Source organism: Pongo pygmaeus, chromosome 8 (assembly GCF_028885625.2).
Source record: "Pongo pygmaeus isolate AG05252 chromosome 8, NHGRI_mPonPyg2-v2.0_pri, whole genome shotgun sequence".
Classification (NCBI taxonomy): Eukaryota; Metazoa; Chordata; class Mammalia; order Primates; family Hominidae; genus Pongo; species Pongo pygmaeus.
In genome coordinates, this window is record NC_072381.2 from 16610856 (window position 1) to 16629873 (window position 19018).

A 19018-nucleotide genomic window follows, 5' to 3' on the forward strand; every position below is an offset into this window, starting at 1 on the left:
TAAATAGGAGAGAATTAAAGCATTTCTTGATGCCTTGTGCAGTGATGCAAGCCTGTAGTCCTAGCTAGTTGGGAGCCTGAGATGGGAGGATCACTTGATCTCAGAGTTCAAGTCCAGCCTGAGTAACATGGTGAGACCTCTGCTTCTTTAAAAAAAAACAAAGAAGAAAGAAAAAGAATGAATTGATACACGGGACATAGATTCAATTGATTAGCAGTCTTGTATATTCTAGATGCTGCTCCCCAGGTTAAGTTACAGATTTTTTTTGCTTCATCCTGAATGTACTCTCGTTAAGTCACTTTGTCCCCCTCCAGCTTCCTAAAGCTATAAATTTCTTGTTAAATAATCACGGTATGATATTATCTAATCTTGGATTTAGTGAAACTTATTGATTTGCGATTTGGCCAGCAAAATGCCTTTTTCCTTGGCCAATATTAATTGATAAATATTGAATACATTTTTAAAAGAATGAATGACAAAATAAATAAATTCATTCCCATACTGTGGTGGATCTATTTTGATAAATTTCACAACCTATAAAATATGTTCCTTCTCACTCTTCCTTAGCTTACCGATGTCCTTATGAATGAAATTCTCCATGGAGCTGATGGAACCAGTATCAAGTGTGGCGTTATTGGAGAAATTGGTTGCTCCTGGCCTTTGACTGAGAGTGAAAGAAAGGTTCTCCAGGCCACAGCTCATGCCCAGGCTCAGCTTGGTTGTCCTGTTATTATCCATCCTGGACGGAGCTCCAGGGCACCATTTCAGATTATCCGAATATTGCAAGAAGCAGGTGCAGACATCTCCAAAACAGTCATGTCACACCTGGATAGGTAAGCAGGCTATCTTACAAATGAATGCAAACCACCATATAATTATTGCATGATCAAATTAAGAATCTACAGTAATCAGTCAATGCAATACTAATCACGTAGAGAAAACCACTAACTATATGGAAGGTAGTATTTATAAAGTTTCACAACTGACATGAATAAAAGTCAATGCTGCCATTTTTATGTCCCTCCTCTGTGTTAGATAGTATCCTAGGTATTTCACATAAGGTATTTTGCATAAGCCATTTCCTTTTGTTTACTCAATCCTTCATAACTCATAACAGGTGTCACTGTCTACTTCATTTCTTTGTCTCATGGGATGCTATCAAAGTAGCTGCCAATTCCACTTGCTCAATGTTTACCAGTAGTTGGAGTAATAAAATTATCACACATATAAAGGGAGGGAATGTCAATGGTTTCACCCAGAGAAGAAAACCGCAAATATAAGTGTTCACATTTGTGTCACTTGTGGTTTGAATCATCTGAATTTTGGAAAATACAATTATAAAAATAATGGTAATAAGTATAGCATTTGTTGGGTAGTATCATGCGTTAGTTTCCTATTGCTGCTGTAACAAGTTATCACAAACTGGGTGCCCCCAAACAACAGAAATTTAGTCTCTCAAAGTTCTGGAGGCCAGAAATCTGAAATGAAACATTGTCAGGGCCCCACTTCCTCCAAAGGCTGCAGGAAGAATCTTTCCTTGCTTCTTCCATAGCCTCAGATCCAGCTGTTCCATGGTTTGTGGCTGCATAACTACAGTTTTTGCCTCTGTCTTCGCATAGCGTTTTCCTCACTGTCTATGTCTTCTCTTCTGTTTGTTACAACAACAGTTGCCATTGGATTTATGGCCCATCCAGATAATCCAGAATAATCTCATCTCAGATCATTTACTTAATTATATCTGCAAAGACGTTTTCCCCAAATAATGTCACTTTCAGAGGTTCCAAGAGTTAGAATATGGACCTATCTTGTTGGGGTTCACCATTTAATCCCTAAATATTATTTTCGATGCATAGGGGACAGTAAAATAAACGACGAAATGAAGAAATGCCAGCTGCTGTTAATTTTATGAACAAGTCTAACAGTGTTGCTAAGGCTACTCATTAGCCTTAAATTGAATTTATTACAGAATTAATACAGCACCAGTGAGACTAATAATATATTACAGTTACTTCTATCTTGCCTATTGGAGTAAAGCCATATTAACATATTGATAAATCCTGATTATCAGACCGGACACATTGCTATTTAATAAACAGTCCTACAAAATGTATTGATAAAATGCCTCTCCTTATGAGGCTGCAGTGAACCATGATCACACCACTACACTCTAGCCTAGGCAACAGAGCAAGACCCTGTCTCAAGAAAAAAAAAAAAATTCTTCTACTTAATAAAAAATATTGTAAAATCATGTGCAGGAAATATAAACAAGTTGTAGTTATAGCAGAACAGAGAAGTCAGTATTAATGGGGAAACTGAGGCACAATAGGATAAAGGCAATTCTCCTGGCAACCAGGTTGGTATCAAGATCCATACTTGGCTATCTGGAGGAATCTTCTGGTTGCACTGATAAAGTAGAGGCATGCTTCTATATACTGGTCACAGAGGCAATGCATCAGACTGTGAAAACTAGACTCTTTGGACCCAGTGAGATCTTTAAATTCTGACTCTCATTGGTGGAAGATCTTGGACAGCTTAATTTGAATTTAAAACAATGTATTTTATAATGTTGCCTTGTATGATGTGGGATATATGTAGCACATTTATTGAGTAAGGATGATACTTTTTAAACATTGTGAAGTACTTCATACCTTCAAAAATGTATTACACTAATACTTTTAAATTTTATAAAATGTTTTAGATTCTTAAAAGCATTGCGTTCTGCAGTTATTACACAGTGTAAGTGTTCTATGTCTATTAGAACATAATTGTTTATCATGTTCAAGTATTCTGCATTTCTACTAATTTAAATATATAAATACATAAATATATAATACATAAATATATATAATATATATAAATATATAAATATGTATAAATATATAAATATGTATAAATATATAAATATGTATAAATATATAAATATATAAATATGTATAAATATATAAATAAATATATAAATATATAAATAAATATATAAATATATATAAATATAAATATATATATGTGTATATATATATGTATATATATATAAATATAAATATATATATGTGTATATATATATGTATATATATATATATATATACATATATATATGGAGAGAGAGAGAGAGTCTCTCTGTCTTTTGCCCAGGCTGGAGTGCAGTGGCATGATTTTGGCTCACTGCAGCCCCAACCTCCCAAGTTCAAGTGATCCTCCAACCTCAGCCTCCCAAGAAGCTGGGACTACAGGCATGTGCCTCCACACCTGGCTAATTTTTATATTTTTTGTAGAGATAGGTTCTTGCCCTGTTGCTCAGGCTGGTCTCAAACTCCTGAGCTCAAGCAAGTCACTCATCTTGGCCTCCCAAAGTTCTGGGACTATAGGCATATGCCATTGTACCTGGTCATAAATTTATTTTAATTGCGTGCTTGACATTCCTTGGGATTCCTGAATGTAAGGATGTATTTTTCATTGTTTCTGAAAGGCCTCAGTCATTATCTCTTTAAATATTGTTTCACTCACATGTTGTTTATCATCTGTATCACAAACTCCAATTTGATATATGTAGGGCTTTCTTACCTATACTGTATATTTCTTAACATCTCTTTCATATTTCCATCCATGTGCATCACTGAGCTATAATTTCTTCAGTTTGATCTTCCTATTTACTACTTCTCTTTCCAACAGAATCAATCTGTCGCTTAGCCAATATATTTGGTTTATAATATTGAGAACTACATAGTTTTTCTGTTACCTGTTAAGTTCTAGTTGGTTACTTTTCATATCTGCTTGGTTAATTTTGATCATTTATTTTCCTTTCAACATGGTTTCAATTCAACCTTTAAAAAATATTAAACATACAATGTATAACTTGTAATTGATAAATCTAATTTCTACTGCCTTTGTTTTACTCTGATATAGTTTACTAGTTCTTCTGGCTGTCATTGATAGGAGGTTATTTCCTTATGTTTTAGAGTACAATTTTTTGTTGTGAGATCAGACTTCTTGGAAATTATTATGAGCGTTAGGCTGGTTTCCTCTTATCCCTGTTTTTTTTTTGGTTATTTATTCTTTATTTCTGGTAGGAAGTTGTGGCACTACTTACGTGGGACACTTTATGCTAAATTTTTTAATTGTGGTAAAATGTGCATAACATAAAATTTATCATCTTTTAAACATTTTGAAATGTACAGTTCAGTAATGTTGAGTGTATTCACTCCCCATGGCCTGTGACAAACGCCATTCTACTTTCTGTCTCTATGAATTTGACTACTCTAGGTACCTCATGTAGATGGAATCACATAAAGCTTTTTGTGACTGTTTAAACTAAATTTTAGACTTGAGAGACTTAGACCCACACAGGTGCTATGAGTTCTGACCCCTCAGCTTAGCAAGTGCAGGAATGGGGCTATGGATTCTCAAGGGAGATTTTTTCTCAACTTACCTTCCTTTCACTAGAAGACAAGACTGAGGAAGGTATATACAGATACCCATTGACTTAAGATGGGTTATGTTCCAATAAACCCATTGTAAGTCAAAAATATTGTAAGCTGAAAGTGCATTTAGTATACCTAGCCTACTGAACACCATGGCTTAACGTAGCCTACCTTAAACGTGCTCAGAACCCTTACATTAGCCTATAGTTCCACAGAATCATCTAACACAAAGCCTATTTTATAATAAGGTGTTGAACAGCTCATGTAATTTATTGAATACTGTACTGAAAGTGGAAAATGGAATGTTTCTCTGGGTACTTGAAGTACGGTTTCTAGTGAATGTGTATTGCATTCATGCCATTGTAAAGTCCAAAAAGCATTAAGGCAAACTAGCCAGGGACCATCTGTAATCTCCAAAAACTGTTTGTGGGGCAAGTTTTTACCTACTTCATCCTCAAGGATGTTGCCTTCCATATAAAGGGAGTAGCCCTTTATATGTCTCCAGTCTGATCTCCTACTCAGTTCAAGCCCAAGCTCTGTCTTACTTGGTTCATTAATTCCTTTTAGGCAAATGCTAGCTCTAGGTCTCAACTTATTCCTCATTTTCTCAGCTCTCTTGTTGTCTCTGTCCCCTGAGCAAGTAAGTGTTACTTTCCCATCAGCTAAACCAAACATTTCAAAATAGGGTGGTTTTTTTTCCCCTCTCTTCAATATAATGTAGTATTTTACATGCATTCTGCTGGAAAGTTTTTCTGTGAACATCTAGTCTGCCATACTGCTTGAAACTGGCTCAAGATGATTCGTAAAGAAGAATCTTTCTATCTCCATCTATTTACAGTTAGACATGTATGTAAGTTAGAAAATTATGCTTGGCACAAATAGAAAACAAGCTTTCATTGGAAAATGTGAAATAAACCTTTACTTCTACCACAGTAGTAGTTCCCTGCTCATAAAATCAAACAATATATAAATTGCAAATGTTTTCTTTATTGCCTAGTGATATACATATATGTATACACTACACCTATATATACACATATGTATATATTTATGTATATACACACACATATGTATTTTTTTTCTGTTAAACAATAAAGATACATTACCAGATTTCCATTTGGCTGCAGTTTCAATATATCTCTCTAGAATGGCTCAGAACAGAATGGAAAGGTTGACCTGACATCAGACAAACTCAGAACATTCTAGAAAATTCTGAGACCATCGCTAGAGCAGCCATCCATTCTGTACCTATCTGATGGATTATTCAGGGTTCCAGTGCATGAAAAAGTCATACATGAAAGTATGAGCATTTCAGTAGGGAGGCGGCTAGGGAACATGGCTTTAGAAAAAGCAGTGCATTCGGAAAAACATACCAAATAAAGTAACAGAAAAAAATAATCAGGGAGGCAGATGCAGGCATTGTTAGCTCTTTGAAGTGGCTGTTCACAGCAAGACAGTGGCCATGCTGAAGTTTGACTGGGTCAGCCTCTCACAGACTCTCTGAGGTCTGCAGGGCTGTGCATACAATCTGAGCTGTACTGAACGGCCAAGGACTTCAGCTTTCTGTAATGGGGACAAATCACAAAAGGCATGTATTTCATGCAACGAAATGCACAGAAGCCTCACAAAACAGACCTGCATCCCCAAAACAAGGCCTCCAAAAAATAAAAACCAAGACAAAATGGTAAATCATTTCATTTCCCCCATCATGCCTTTTCAGACATTAAAAACCAAAAAAAGGCTCTGAGGCTACCCTGTGATTGGAAGATAATCAGGCGGTGGCTCTTCTTCATAGCCACCTCCAGAATGCTGGGACTCTCCAATTGGACTGACCCTCAGTCTTACCTACCCATGATCAGTTTATTTTTCCCCGTTAAAGTAGTATTTCCATCATTTGAGTATACAAAAATAAAATATTACAGTATGCCCCCAATCACATTGAAGCAGGTAAATATTTTTGAAGATATACAGTCTTCATTAGGATTCATGCATTTGTGTGGGTGCACACACACACACATACACACATTGCGACAACAACAACAAATTGCTACATGGCTATCCAAAAGGGGCATTTGGGACCCTGAGAGGGAAGAGTTAATGAATGGCCATCACCTTAGGAGACCTCCGAACTACATTATTGTCATGTGACCATTGGTGACCTGCTTAAGGTCATTTACTAGGAGATAACAGCTTGACAAGATAAATCTGCTTCTGTGTCTAGGCCGTCCCCTAACCATCTGCTCCCTTTAAGAAACATGGGCCTGTTGGCTGCTGTGAATGTAACCCTTGGGAACATTGCAGGGGGCTACCCTTGATGGTTACAGCCACCCAAAGTCAACATTTATTGGAAAAGAGCACCTGGCACTTAAGTGTTCGTGCTTGGTCTTAATCTATGAAGCCTTTCTACCTTTCAATCACTGATTATAATTTTACTGCTTGTTAAAACTCTACCCACATGTCCAGGTGACGTGTAATGATAGCACTGCCTTGGCTTCCAGTCTAATACAGGCTAGATGAGATTGAAAAAAACGACACCCCACATATATCCTTTTTGCCATTCATCTTCAAGGAGATTTTATCCTTAATGGACTACTAGAGTGGCAATAGGTATTTTTATGACAACAAAATTCTTTACCTATGAAAGCTGAGTAAAACAGCATGGCTGGCAGGTATTTGGGTAGCAACTATTTACTGATTAAGTTTTTTAGCCCCCTGGAGGGGCAACAGACAGGTGCTGTGTGCTTGAATCTTTTTTCTACTTGGTTATCTATTCAACAAGCCAAAGGGCTTTGACAGAAATCCAGGGCCTAGAGTTTGATTAAGGGCACAATGATAATTAAGTGAAGGAAAATAGCGCATCACTGTCTTTGAAAATTCCTAGCTGAGGAAGGTAGAGGAATTGACCTGAGGGTTTCTGAAAGACAACAAGAGGGAAACATTTAGGGAACCGGCCAACAGCACATTTTATTCCCTTTGCCTCTGATCATTCGTGCCAAATTGGCCAAACTCTTGGAAAGCTATAATTTTGATATTTTTTTCATGCTCTTAATTAGATGAAAGAAGAGAGTGGGATATCACATCATTCATTCATTCCACAAATACTTGCATGTCTAATTACCATATACCAGATGCTGGGCTGTAGCCTGAAGAACAACCCACTCTCTGCCTTCAAAGTCATTATTTAATTATAATTATGGTGATTTTTAACCTTAAGGTTTTCTGTGAAAAGTCACAAAAAATAATTATGTGGTTTCCTTGGAACTTACACACATTTAATCCCTGTGAATATTCGTGAATTAATGGGAAGTCATTCAAAAACAATTCCAAGCAAATGTTTGACAAACTGAAATTGAGCAAAACATACTGATATAGTTAAGTAATACAGTGGTGTTTAAGAACAATTGGAATGCTATGTGCATGTATTTGTTTGTAACATCTAGAATCCTATGAATATGGCACTGAGTTTCTTTTATTCTTAAAAACAATTTTTTTTTTAATTTTTAAGAGTAAAAGAGATGGGGACTTGCTATGTTTCTTTCCCAAGTTAATTTTCAACTCCTTCCTCAAGTGATCCTCCTGCCTCGGCCTCCCGAAATGCTGGCGTGACAGGCGTGAGCCCCTGAGCCGGCCAGAAAAATTATTTTTAACCCTAAAGTGTTATGCAAATGTTTCCCACCTCTGCCCTAATTATTGCTTACTATGTATTTTCTCTCAACATGTAGAACCTATGGAAGGAAGAAAGGGAAAGGCGGAGGGAGGGAGGCAGAAAGGAAGGAAGGGGAGGGAGGGAGAAAGAAAGAAGAGAAAGAAAGAAGGAAAAAAGGAAAGAGAAAGAAATCCAGGCAAATATTTGACAAAGTAAAATGCACCAAAATTCTTTATATTCATAAATAGTGCCAAATAAAATGCAATAAAGTTATGGTGATAATTAATAATTAATTGTGGAGTATCCCAAATTATACCGTTTTGGACACACTTGCCTTCCTGGTGAAAGGGAAATACTGGCATGTGCTCTATCCAGTACATTCCACCCACCAAAGCCTTCCACGAGTAATTTTTTTTCTAAGGCAATTTTTCATGACTCTGACACCATTCCCATGAAATGTGACATTTTAACAAATAGGATTGCCATGTCTATGAGATTTGTCTTCACTCTCCTCAATATCGTCATTCCCTGAACCGTGTATCGCCTTACATGAAAAACGCAACCTCTTTTGTGCTGTGTGGTAGCTGAAGAGTTCATATGGTAAAAAGCTCTTCCTGGGATGTATAAACTGTGAAATGCATTCTAAAATAAAGTTTTAATTACACTTTGTAATTCGGAGCCAACTTCTGGGTTTAGTCTAATTTAAACAAGGGTTTTTCTCTCTTGCAGCCATCTGTTCCTTTTGCTTAAGCCTACACTTAAGTCATAATATTGAAAGGGTGACGTCATTCCTTCCTATGATGTCATTAAACATTTCTTTAGCGACCCAAGCAGTCAGAGAACTGAATAAAGTGGTGGGGGGAGATGCTTGTTAAAATACAGATAATAGCATACTGAATTTTTTTATTATTTTTCGTTCCCAGTTATTCTCCAATACCAAAAATATTGTTCAATAAAAGTCATGCCTTCATGCAAAAAGAATCCCATAAAAAATAAATTTTTAAAATACCTACGTATTTGGGCATAAACTAGTATATTAATGCAAACGTACCACTCTCATTTATGGCTTGAGTCTGGATCAAACTAAAATTCTTGGCAAATTGTTAGTAGAAGTAGCAAATTATATATTTTTAATCATAGGCAATGTTTAGACCACACATTAAAAATTTACATCATCTCTATTTACTTTCTATTTTTGACATTTAAATTTATTTTTAATTGAGATCAGTTAAATTCCATCAATTAAGAATTTCTCAGATCTCATAGTTGCAGTGGAGCTGTCATTAGCAGTGTAAGAATATACAAGAATAATGTTTTAAAATTATGTTAATATCAGAGTATAGTAAATTAGGTTATAATCACTCAATTATAGTAATTTGCTTTTTTAAAATATTGCATTATAAACATTTTAAAATTAATTTTAGGTTACTAAGTGTATAATTCTAGTTGAGTTTAATAATTATTTTAAGTAGTTGTTGAAAAACTTAAAAAAAATAAGAATTCCACATAGTTGTACAAATATTCGTTGGTTCTAAATTGATAAACACAAGGGAGAGGAGTACAAAGATTTTTTGGAATTACTTTTTTTTTTTTTTTTTGAGACATTGTCTTGCTCTCTTATCCAGGCTGGAGTGCAGTGGTGCCATCTCAGCTCATTGCAACCGCCACCTCCCAGGTTCAAGTGATTCTTGTGCCTCAGCCTCCTAAGTAGCTGAGATTACAAGCATGCACTACCACGCTCAGCCAGTTTTGTATTTTTAGTAGAGATGAGGTTTTGCCATGTTGGCCAGGCTGGTCTCAAACTCTCGACCTCAAGTGATCCACCCACCTCAGCCTCCCAAAATGCTGGGATTATAGGCGTGAGCCACCGCGCCCGGCCTGGAATTACTTTTTTGGTAAACAATTTTTAATGATCAGTCATTGAAATTCAACAATTTTTTCAGTAAATCAGTTGTATATATAAGCATTCTATTGTTATTTTATTTGTATGCCAATTTTTAAAACATACTTAATCAAGTCTGTAAGTTTTATCAGGGAATGCAATTTATGATTCTTCAGATGTCAGGGCCTGAGCTAGCTCCATGAGCCACATAGAGCTGCCCTCACAGGCCCACCACTTGCCCAAGGAATTCACAAAGTCAAATGGGTGATGAGTTACAATTAAATCAAAGCTCAGCACAATGGAAAGGGCACTAGATTAGGAGTTGGAATACCTGCATTGTTGATCACTTTAAAGAAGACCCATGTTTTTGTTTCTTTATTTGTGCAGTGACATTAATATGTGACATAATTATTTCACCAGTCTATTGTGAGTTTCACAACCTGCTCCTTGTTCTTGTTATTTAATGGTGCCAACATCTAACCAGTTGCCCAAGCAAGACAGGCTTGTGATTCTCCTCCTGCATGGCTGTCCCTGTGGAGCCAATGCCTCATCCTTCACTCTTGCTGCTGTGCTCCGTAATCTGGCTAATAACAGCGCTATTTACCCAGCTGTTAGCCTAAAGACCTCCAAATACAAGCTCTCCTATCCACTCCTCTGGTGTTCTCTGAATTCAGCCCCTCATTTATCATTTGAATTATTATAAGTCTCCAAACACAAATCCCTCCCTTAGTTTTGGTCCCAGATCTTGCCTCCACAATCCACCAGATCTTTCCAAAGGCCATTCTAATTATATCCCTGATCCTGACTTAAAACCCTCCAATGGGTCACCTTTGCCTCAGGCACAAAATCTGAAGGCCTTGGTCTTCTGGTTCCCTCGCCTCCCTCCACCTTATCTCTCGTTATTCCCAGTATGCGCACAGTCTCTGGGCCAAAGCCACACTGACCATGTCTTTGAGTGCCCTGTATTGGTTGTCCTTATATGCATCTCACACATGCTATTCTCTCTGCTGTGAATGTTCTATTTCCCCTTATCTATTTAGCAGAATCTTTCTTCAGAATGCAATTCAGCAGGGGTTTTCTCCTCTATGAAGCTTTTCCAGAACCAGCCAACCACTGTTTGATATCTCCTTCTCTTTGCCAGCCTAGTTCCTAGCAGCACTCTTACCATGACACTTGGTAAATTCTGTACAGCAAGTATTTGTTTCCGTGGCTCTTTTCCGTAGTAGATACTGAACTTCTTCCAAGATGGGACTGGTGTTATTTGTGTTTGCTTTCCCCGCTCATGGCTGATTGCAAGTAGGTGATCAACAATTTCTTGTTAAATGGATGGATGGATAGATGGATGGATAGATGAATGGATAGATGGATGGATGATTCCCCTCTCTTCTCCCCTTTCTCCGATAAGCTACACCCTTTTTGCCTCTCAGCAGGTGATTCTCTGGATTTTTTTTTTTTTTTTTTTTTGAGATGAAATCTCACACTGTCACCCAAGCTGGAGTGCAGTAGCGCAATCTTGGCTCACTGCAGCCTTTGCCTCCTGGGTTCCAGTAATTCTCCTACCTCAGCCTCCCAAGTAGCTGGGATTATAGGCACCTGCCACCACGCCTGGCTAATTTTTGTATTTTTAGTAGAGACAAGATCTCACCATGTTGGCCAGGCTGGTCTCAAACTCCTAACCTCTGGTAATCCATTCGACTTGGCCTCCCAAAGTGCTGGGATTACAGGCATGAGCCATATGCGCAGCCTGTCTGCATAGTTCATCTTGAACCCTGCCAACATTTGTCTAAATAGTGTCCTTTAAGACTCAACTCAAATGAATCAAAGTGAATCAAGTGAAAAAAATTAAGTGTTTCATTCTTCTTTTGTAATACTTTGTATTTATTTGTACTTAAATGTTTTTAGCACATTTAACTATAATTATTAGCTTAAATATCTTCCTTCTGCAGACTTTAATTTCCTTGAGATAGCATTTTAAATTTCTTATTCATGTCTATATTCCTAACACAGAGAATAGCGCAAGATAGCTGATAGTAGACGTTCACTGAATTAATTTATGAAGGTGTGTTTCAATGTGTGAAATGAAATAAAGTACCTGAGAGTTATTTGAAACTGTAAAGCCCAAGACAAATGGTAGGTGCTTTCGTTATCTTGATCCTACCCACGGATCAAATTCTTTCCTCTGCTCCTCAGTTCTTTCTACCTAGGGAGCCCACAGACCCTTGTCTAAATTATCACTTCATGCAGACTTCCTTTCTCCCACACAGAGTGCATTTTGACATTAAACTAAACCCCTCAGCATACGGATAAGATCTAGAATATAAAAGGGGGTTGAAAATAGAATCACCTGTCTTGCATTATAGTACCAGCCTTAAGAAACTGGGTAAATGATAACTGTATTCTGAGAATAAAGAGCCAAATCACTTTGGACACCATTTTTTTTTTTTTTTTTTAGCTGATGGCAATTTATTTTCCCTAAATTTATGCCTGTTTCTTATATACAGAAAAGTTACTTACTAGTTGAGCAAAAGTATAAAATATGCAGCAGAAGAAATGATATCATATGAATGACATGAACAAGTACTTGATACAAAAATCTGGTCTTCCTTCTGGGAAATCCCAGGATATTTTGTAAATGACATTGCAATCATTTCATCCACCTTGAAGATGGGACTTTTTTTCAGTGTGAAATGCGGTAGCTCTTCTGTGTGTCACAATCACTTCACTGACTCTTCAGGGGAAGAAGTGAAAAATACTGACCTTAAAAGCTGGGAAAGGTTGGAGTAAGAAAGAACAGAATTATTCATGGATGGCCGGGCGCAGTGTCTCACATTGTAATCCCAGCACTTTGGGAGGCCGAGGCAGGCAGATCAGCTGGCGGATCAGCTGAGGTCAGGAGTTTGAGACCAGCCTGGCCAACATGGCAAAACCCCGTCTCTACTAAAAATACAAAATTAGCCGGGTGTGGTGGTGGGCACTTGTAATCCCAGCTACTCGGGAGGCTGAGGCAGGAGAATCGCTTGAACCCAGGAGGTGGAAGCTGCAGTGAGCCAAGATCGCGCCACTGCACTCCAGCCTGTGTGAAAGAGCGAGCCTCTATCTCAAAAAAATAAAATAAAAAACAACTCTCAAGAAGTATTCATGGATATAGAATGCAGAATGAGGAAAACTGGCTGAGGTTAGCACCTTCACTCTTCTAAGATGTGCTATGAGATCACTGGTGACTGGGAGGGACAGGACCTCTGTTTAATCCTCATCTGCTGGATGGCACACAGAGTTCATTTTCCCATGGTAATATACTGACATTTGGGGTCAACCCTCTCCAAGTGAAAAAGAAAGTCACTTGCATAAATGCAACTTCAGTAGCGCTTTGGCAGTCCCTGGAAGCCATCCAGCTGAATGTCAATTTCACATGGGTAAGTCACCTTGTTAGACGTTCACGGTGCAAGGTGCTTGTTCCTGGATGTTACTGCGATGGTGAGTGTGTCTCCGTGGTGTGAGTGCCTTGTAGGAGGAACGGAGTTGCCGTGGTGCCTGGGTGTTCTCACCCCTGGAGGGGCAGCCTGGTCTAAGAACATGGCCTCTGAACACAAAAGCAGTTTGGGTTTGTTTGAAGCTCTTCAGGCTGAGACCTGAGTTTATCTTTTCTGAGACTTAAAGTCCTCATCTGTAAGATGGGGACAGTCACACCTTCCTGATAGAGCTTCTGTAAGGATTAAACGAGCTGGGGCCATATTAAATACCTGATGACTATCAGGTGTTGATTTTCTTGTTTCTGGTCCCACCCCTTATTAATATCTCATACCACATTCTACTTATTTTCAGGACTTTCCTTTGAAAACCATGTGTGATCACTCACACTATTTTCTTCCCCTGAATTTTGCACTCAGTTTGTTTTGTCAATAAGAAGAATTTAAAGGAATTCATTCCCATTTTTATTTTTAATTTAATTATTTTATTGATTGATTGGTTGATTTATTTATTGGAGACAGGGTCTCACTTGCTCTGTCACCTAAGCTGGAGTGCAGTGGCTTGATCGTGACTCACTGCAGCCTCGACTTCCTGGGCTCCAACAATCCTCCCACCTCAGTCTCCTGAGTAGCTGGGACCCCGGGCGTGCACCACCCTCACCTGGCTGATTTTTTGTATTTTTGTTAGAAATGGTTTTTTTTTTTTTTTTTTTAATACTTTAAATTTTAGGGTACATGTGCACAATGTGCAGGTTAGTTACATATGTATACATGTGCCATGCTGGTGCGCTGCACCCATTAACTCATCATTTAGCATTAGGTATGTCTCCTAAAGCTATCCCTCCCCGCTCCCCTCACCCGACAACAGTCCCCAGAGTGTGATGTTCCCCTTCCTGTGTCCATGTGTTCTCATTGTTCAATTCCCACCTATGAGTGAGAATATGCGGTGTTTGGTTTTTTGTCCTTGCGATAGTTTACTGAGAATGATGATTTCCAATTTCATCCATGTCCCTACAAAGGACATGAACTCATCATTTTTTATGGCTGCATAGTATTCCATGGTGTATATGTGCCACATTTTCTTAATCCAGTCTATCATTGTTGGACATTTGGGTTGGTTCCAAGTCTTTGCTATTGTGAATAGTGCCGCAATAAACATACGTGTGCATGTGTCTTTATAGCAGCATGATTTATAGTCCTTTGGGTATATACCCAGTAATGGGATGGCTGGGTCAAATGGTATTTCTGGTTCTAGATCCCTGAGGAATCGCCACACTGACTTCCACAATGGTAGAACTAGTTTACAGTCCCACCAACAGTGTAAAAGTGTTCCTATCTCTCCACATCCTCTCCAGCACCTGTTGTTTCCTGACTTTCTAATGATAGCCATTCTAACTGGTGTGAGATGGTATCTCATTGTGGTTTTGATTTGCATTTCTCTGATGGCCATTGATGGTGAACATTTTTTCATGTGTCTTTTGGCTGCATAAATGTCTTCTTTTGAGAAGTGTCTGTTCATGTCCTTCGCCCACTTTTTGATGGGGTTGTTTGTTTTTTTCTTGTAAATTTGTTTGAGTTCATTGTAGATTCTGGATATTAGCCCTTTGTCAGATGAGTAGGTTGCGAAAATTTTCTCCCATTTTGTAGGTTGCCTGTTCACTCTGATGGTAGTTTCTTTTGCTGTGCAGAAGCTCTTGAGTTTAATTAGATCCCATTTGTCAATTTTGGCTTTTGTTGCCATTGCTTTTGGTGTTTTAGACATGAAGTCCTTGCCCATGCCTATGTCCTGAATGGTAATGCCTAGGTTTTCTTCTAGGGTTTTTATGGTTTTAGGTCTAACATTTAAGTCTTTCATCCATCTTGAATTAATTTTTGTATAAGGTGTAAGGAAGGGATCCAGTTTCAGCTTTCTACATATGGCTAGCCAGTTTTCCCAGCACCATTTATTAAATAGGGAATCCTTTCCCCATTGCTTGTATTTCTCAGGTTTGTCAAAGATCAGATAGTTGTAGATATGCGGCGTTATTTCTGAGGGCTCTGTTCTGTTCCATTGATCTATATCTCTGTTTTGGTACCAGTACCATGCTGTTTTTGTTACTGTAGCTTTGTAGTATAGTTTGAAGTCAGGTAGTGTGATGCCTCCAGCTTTGTTCTTTTGGCTTAGGATTGACTTGGTGATGCAGGCTCTTTTTTGGTTCCATATGAACTTTAAAGTAGTTTTTTCCAATTCTGTGAAGAAAGTCATTGGTAGCTTGATGGGGATGGCATTGAATCTATAAATTACCTTGGGCAGTATGGCCATTTTCACGATATTGATTCTTCCTACCCATGAGCATGGAATGTTCTTCCATTTGTTTGTGTCCTCTTTTATTTCATTGAGCAGTGGTTTGTAGTTCTCCTTGAAGAGGCCCTTCACGTCCCTTGTAAGTTGGATTCCTAGGCATTTCATTCTCTTTGAAGCAATTGTGAATGGGAGTTCACTCATGATTTGGCTCTCTGTTTGTCTGTTATTGGTGTATAAGAATGCTTGTGATTTTTGTACATTGATTTTGTATCCTGAGACTTTGCTGAAGTTGCTTATCAGCTTAAGGAGATTTTGGGCTGAGACAATGAGGTTTTCTAGATATACAATCATGTCATCTGCAAACAGGGACAATTTGACTTCCTCTTTTCCTAATTGAGTACTCTTTATTTCCTTCTCCTGCCTAATTGCCCTGGCCAGAACTTCCAACACTATGTGGTTTTGCCATGTTGCCCAGACTGGTCTGGAATTTGTGAGCTCAAGTGACCCTTCCACCTCAGCCTCCCAAAGTGCTGGAATTAATAGGCATGAGCCACTGTGCGCAGCTGAATTCATTTCTTAATTGCCTTCACATTAATATTTAGTTACCCGAAGGAGGTCATATCAATAAATGGCAGTTAAAAAATCAGAAAAAAACCCTGCATATATATGTATGTATGTCTTGGTTTTTTTATGACAGCAAATTTCTCCTCCCCTCTTTTTCTTTCTATTTGTTTGTTTATGTTATAGAGGCAGGGTCTCTCTGTGTTTTGTCTCAAACTCCTGGGCTCAAGCAACCCTCCCAGAGGCTCATCCTCCCAAAGTGCTGGGATTACAGGCATGAGCCACTCACTGCATCTGGCCTTGCCCCTTTTTTCAACTGCGTTTTCCTGATGTGTAAAATATCAGCCTAATTGCTTCCCTTCTGAAGCAATCTCCCCTCGCATGTGACCGTGAAATTTTTAAGAGCATTTTTACAGAGGAACCAGCTTCCCCAAAGTCACACCCCTTTATATAAGCTTTTTGAGTGGATAAGCATTCACAAGGATTACTTTTTTTTTTTTTTTTTTTTGAGACAAGGTCTCACTCTGTCACCCAGGCTGGAGTGCAGCAGTGCGACCATAGCTACTGCAGCCTCAAACTCCTGGGCTCAAATGATCCTCCCACCTCAGCCTCTTGAGTAACTGGGACCACAGGCACATACCACCACGCCCTGCTAATTTTTAAAGTTTCATTGTAGAGACAGGGTCTTGCTTTGTTTCCAAGGCTAGTCTCAGACTCCTAAGCTCAAGGGATCCTTCCACCTTGGCTTCCCAAAGTGCTGGGATTACAGGAGTGAGCCAATGTGCCCGGCCAGGGGTTACTTTTGAAACTTACATGTGTGGATGAATCTTATTGAACAGTGTTAGTCTTCCTCTAGAAAGACATCTCTGCTTATTGTGAGATTCTTCAGTTAACTTTTATAACGTAGGTAACATTTATATTTCATTGCATCTGGAGAATTGGGTCCCTACAGTCCCCATTCATCTTTTATTTTTTATTTGTTTATATTTCTTTTTTTAGAGTAAGGGGCTCACTCTGTCTCCCAAGCTGGAGTATAGTGGTGTGATCATAGGTCACTGCAGCCTTGAACTCATGGGCTCAAGCAATCCTCCTCACGCAGCCTTGCAAGTAGCTGGGACCACAAGCATGAGCCACCATGCCTGCCATCTCCCCATTCCTCTTTTATTTTATTTTTTTATTTTTATTTTTTGAGACACAGTCTCACTCTGTCATCCAAGCTGGAGTACAGTGGCACGATCTCAGCTTACTGCAACCTCTGCCTTCCAGGTTCAAGCGATTCTCCTGCCTCATCCTCCTGAGTAGCTGGGACTGCAGCGCATGCCACGAGACCCAGTTAATTTTTGTATTTTTAGTAGAGCCAGGGTTTCACCATGTTGGCCAGGCTGGTCTTGAACTCCTGACCTCAAATGATCCACCTGCCTTGGCCTCCCAAAGTGCTGGGATTACAGGTGTGAGCCCCCATGCTCAGCCAATATTTGTAATATTCATTTCTTAGTTGACTTCACACTAGTGTTTAGTTATCCAGAGGGGGTCATATCACTATATGTCAGTTAAAAAAATGAATAACTACACACACACACACACACACACACACACACACACCATAGTAAGAAAGTAAGCAGTTGTCATGATTACCATAGTTCCTTTCTCTTTGATCATGTCATTCAGATTGTCTAAAATAACTGTAAAGATTTAATCCTGCTTACTATATATAGTTACCCTCTGACTTAGCAATTAAAAATCTCCACAAGCGAATCCTTTCTTACCTTTCTGGGATTTTCACTTTCTTCCCCCCGTACTACCCTTTGATGGTAAACTCTCCATTTTTCAAGTGCAGTTTGAGGGTACCATGGGGAGGAAATTTCAAATTAAAAATTAAAGCACACTCTGTCCACATTCAGTCATTGTAATTCTGGAAAATGTCCTTTGAGTAAAAAACAATATTTAGCAATAGGAGAAGCCATACAGTATGGTGGTTTACAGCGTAAGTTCTAACTTTGAGATGAATTTAAATTCTAGCACGTCACCTTGAGTGAGTATGTAATCAAGTCCCAGTTTCTCAGTCTTTAAAACTGAGAGCTGCTGGGATCATGGAGAGTATTAAATGAGATAATACATGTAATGCACTTCGCACAATGTCAGACACATAGTAAGTTCTCATAATTGTCATCATGGTGATAATGATGCTAAGTGACTTTACTTTTTATTTTCAATTGGAGCTAAGGCTAAGGAGTTTTCTAAGGCTTTACACTTACCACGGACTTTTCACTAAGTATATGCCTGGATATAGCACTGAAAATTTAGAAAAGTTATTCTCAAGGCATTGGCCCAAAGGACAGAAAAAGCCATGAGGAGCAGAAATAAGAGTATGATCCAACCTGTAACTGGTGGCTCCATTTCCCTGCTGACTCCTCCCCTCCCCCAGTACCCTGCCCATATTGGATAATTAACACACTGAATTTACTCAAAAGGAAAAACACTAAACTTACCTCTCCCCGCTTACGTTACTTTAATTGTGTATATTTTGTTTTTTTCAAGTATGGTTCTTTGGGGAAAACAGAATATGTTTTCTATAGAAAAACACATATTCTTTCAGCCTAGTAATTTTGGAAGCAAAAGATGGTCTCCATGGTAAGAAGATGGAAAATGAGTAGTATTAATAGAAGATAGCACAGAGCTAATGTACATTTTATAGTATAAAGGAAAGATTTTTTAGCCTCCCTGCCTAAAACAACATCGTGAACTCTAAATTATGCTAATTTG

The 19018-nt window shown here is 38.4% G+C and overlaps 1 protein-coding gene across 6 annotated transcripts in view; it reads left to right on the forward strand.

Annotated features, from left to right (window-relative positions):
- Positions 1–19018, forward strand: part of PTER (phosphotriesterase related) — a 77176-nt gene that overhangs the window by 48880 nt on the left and 9278 nt on the right. For all 6 annotated transcript variants that reach the window (XM_063670434.1, XM_054436193.2, XM_054436192.2 and 3 more), the window contains one exon: positions 568–833. In XM_063670434.1, coding sequence (XP_063526504.1) covers positions 568–833 — 266 coding nt within the window. The remainder of the gene's footprint in view (positions 1–567; positions 834–19018) is intronic.